Below are 3,668 nucleotides of genomic sequence, written 5' to 3' on the forward strand. Positions count from 1 at the left end.
CATCATATCTGAAAATACATGAGAGGATCCACACTGGAGAGAAACCTTATAAGTGTTCACACTGCAACAAGAGGTTTAGTCGGTCAGCATGTCTGAAAATACATGAGAAGGTCCACACTGGAGAGAAACCTTATAAGTGTTCACACTGCAACAGGAGATTTAGTCAGTCAGCATATATGAAAAGACATGAGAGGATCCACAAAGGAGAAAAACCTTATGAGTGTTCACACTGCAACAAGAGATTTAATCAGTCAGTACATTTGAAAACACATGAGATGATCCACACTGGAGAGAAACCTTATGAGTGTTCACACTGCAACAAGAGATTTTATCAGTCAGTACATTTGAAAACACATGAGATGATCCACACTGGAGAGAAACCTTATGAGTGTTCACACTGCAACAAGAGATTTAATCAATCATCATATCTGAAAATACATGAGAGGATCCACACTGGAGAGAAACCTTATGAGTGTTCACACTGCAACAAGAGATTTAATCAATCATCATATCTGAAAATACATGAGAAGATCCACACTAGAGAGAAACCTTATGAGTGTTCACACTGCAACAAGAGATTTAGTCAGTCAGTTCTTTTGAAAACACATGAGAGGATCCACAATGGATAGAGACCTTATAAGTGTTCACACTGCAACAAGAGATTTAGTCAGTCATCAGATCTGAAAATACATGAGAGGATCCACCCTGGAAATGAACCATATCATTGCACTGCACATGAGAATCATTTTATTCAATCATCTGCTATACACAGTCATGCAGAATATCTCTGGCAGATTTACACATACTGGTCTGGCATGTACTGTATATGTATATCCACCCCTACTGGTTAATTAGTAGTAGAGAAATCAATCTCAGTTTTACTTTTACTTTCAGTAGTTAATGATCATTTTGCTTTGAGTCATTATTAAATGTTACTTTTTTTTTTATTAATACATTATCTTTACTTTTTATATTTTATTAACAAATTTGTGGTCAACTGATGTATTTGCATGAGAACATTTTTTTTTAGCTTTAATAGTTGAAAGCCATGATGTTTTAGGCTTTATTTGAAATATCTAAATAAAACTTTTAAATGGAATTGAATTACAAGCCTTTAGTGTCTTTGTGTGTGTATATATATATATATATATATATATGGAATATACTGCTTTATTATCAGTGCTGGAAACAGTTGTGTTGCTTTAAAATTTTTCGAAACCTGAGAGTTTTTTTCTAACAATATTACATATCTAATATGTTCAAAATTTTGGAGTCAGTAAATTTTTATTCTTTTTTTTATTTGAAAGAAGTTAATGCTTTCATTCACCAAGGATATATTGAATGAATAAAACATGATAGCATAAATTTATATTGTTAGAAAAGATTTATATTTTGACTAAATGCTGTTCTTTTTAACTTTTTATTCTTCAAAGAATCCTGAAAAAAATAATCACATAAATATCCAAAAATATTTATAATTCTAATGAAAAATTAGGCTACTTACGATTGGAGTAACAGCTGATGAAAATTCAGCTTTGTATCACAGGAATATTGTAATAAAATTTTTGCTGTATCATAGTTTTTTCTGTGTTTTTGATTAAATTAAAGCAGTATTGATGACTTCTAAAAAAACAACAACATTGGGATCAGTAAGACTTGTAAAGTCACCAAGGCTGAATTACTGAATAAGAACAGTAATATTATGAAATATTTTAACCATTTGTAATAACATTTTTTATTTGAAAAAAAATGTAAAATGTAATTTATAATGGCAAAGCTGAATTTACATTATTATTCCAGTCTTCCAGATCATTCCAGAATCAATATGCTGATTTGCTGTTTAAGACACATTTCAGACTTCATCAGTGTTAAAAACAGTTGTGTACCATTATTTTTTCAGTATTCTTTGATTCTTTTAAAAAGAAAAAAAACCCAGCATTTAGCTGAAAAAGAGCTGAGCAAAAATACTTGGCAATAAAGCTCGATCTGACTTAGTGGGTGCAGAAACCAGCTGTTTTGTGCCATGAAACTGGTGTTAACTTGTATTTGACTCTTTTTCCCTTAGACCTGATGGGGCTGAAAGAGGAGAGTGAAGAACTGAATAAAATGGAGTATAAATATTACTATGAGGAACATGACGATTTCATAACTGGAGAACCTTCTGCTTGCTCACAGACTAAAAAGTCTTCCTCACGAAAAAGAGTTCGAAAGAATGGAACTAAAAAGGGTTTCACTTGCCAAGAGTGTGGCAAGACATTTGACCAAACTCGAACCCTTAACGGCCACATGAAAATTCACACTGGAGAGAAGCCTTACCTCTGCCAGCAGTGTGGAAAAACATTCTCTAAGAAAGAAGGCCTTACAGTCCACAGGAGAACTCACACTGGAGAGAGGCCTTACACTTGCCCTCACTGCGGACAGGGTTTTATACATAAAGGAAACCTAAATACTCATGTGCGATGTCATTCTGGAGAGAGTCCGTTCACCTGCCAACAGTGTGGAAAGAGCTTCTCACGCAAAGACAGCTTTAAGAATCACATGAGAATCCACACAGGAGAGAAACCGTATATTTGTGGTCAGTGTGGACATAGTTTCAGATGTAAAATAACCCTTAGTAAACACATGAAGATGCATTTAAGAGAGAACTGTTTGAGATGTCAGCAGTGTGGAGAGAGTTTCACCAACAAGAAATTGCTTAGGAATCATGTCAAATCTCACATTGGGGAAAATGCTTGCATGTGCCTCCACTGTGGAAGAACTTGCTCACACAACGCCGTCCTCGAGGTTCACCTGCGAGCTCACACCGGAGAGAAACCTTTTGCTTGTCCTCAGTGTGGAAAGAGTTTCACTGTTAAAGGAAACCTTAGGACTCACATGAGGATTCATACTGGAGAGAAACCATTCAAATGTCTTCAGTGTGAGAAGAGTTTCACATATAAAAGAGACCTGAAACTTCATTTGCAAACCTATGGAAAGAAATGCTCTGGCCTTAGCCAATTATGAGGCCACAGAGGTTTGGTCCTCTCTAAATGATTCATGTTCAGAAATAAAATTTCTCTGAATGACAAATTAGCTGTTTAAAACTCCTCATATGAGTGTCTCCATGTTGCCAGATCCAGCTATTATAATCTTTCTTGGACTTGTCTTTCCTACTTAATTTGACATGTTTTAGCAAAATGGAAAAATTTGAAGTTTAGGGCTAGCGATATTTTGATCTTATCTTGTTTACAAAAGATTTGAACCAGTTTTGCTTTAGTTTTTTGGTTTTTGTCTACTTAAACTGACAGTAATCAAAAAAGCCCAAAGAAACATCATGTTATCATCTGTCAGAAATGTTATCAATACTATTAAAACTGTAGCATTTAACACTAGTTAACTGTGTACAACAGTAGCTTACAGAATGAAATGAAATATTCAAACACTGGCCATCTAGAAGTCTATTCTATTTCATTCAGTATCCCTTATGATAAAAACAGCTAAAACCAGCCTAGACTGGTTTTGGTCACTTTTCCATCCTGGCCAGGCTAGTCTGGCTGGTCTTAGGTGGTCAGGCTGGGAAACCACCAGCTAAAACCAGCCTGACCAGCTTAAACCAGCCAAGACCAGCCATCCAGACTAAGTTGGTTTTAGCTGTGTTTTTTTTTTTTTTTTTTCAGCAGGGATATAAG

The 3,668-nt window shown here is 35.0% G+C and overlaps 1 protein-coding gene across 1 annotated transcript; it reads left to right on the forward strand.

Moving 5' to 3' along the window:
* Positions 1–5: 5 nt before the first annotated feature.
* LOC141342739 (uncharacterized) lies at positions 6–3,166 on the forward strand (the record flags this gene model as incomplete). Its single annotated transcript, XM_073847262.1, has 2 exons — positions 6–625; positions 2,220–3,166. Coding segments are annotated over 2 exons (1,404 nt in total), but the record flags the coding sequence as incomplete, so codon positions are not given.
* Positions 3,167–3,668: the final 502 nt, after the last annotated feature.

Source organism: Garra rufa, chromosome 1 (genome assembly GCF_049309525.1).
Source record: "Garra rufa chromosome 1, GarRuf1.0, whole genome shotgun sequence".
Classification (NCBI taxonomy): Eukaryota; Metazoa; Chordata; class Actinopteri; order Cypriniformes; family Cyprinidae; genus Garra; species Garra rufa.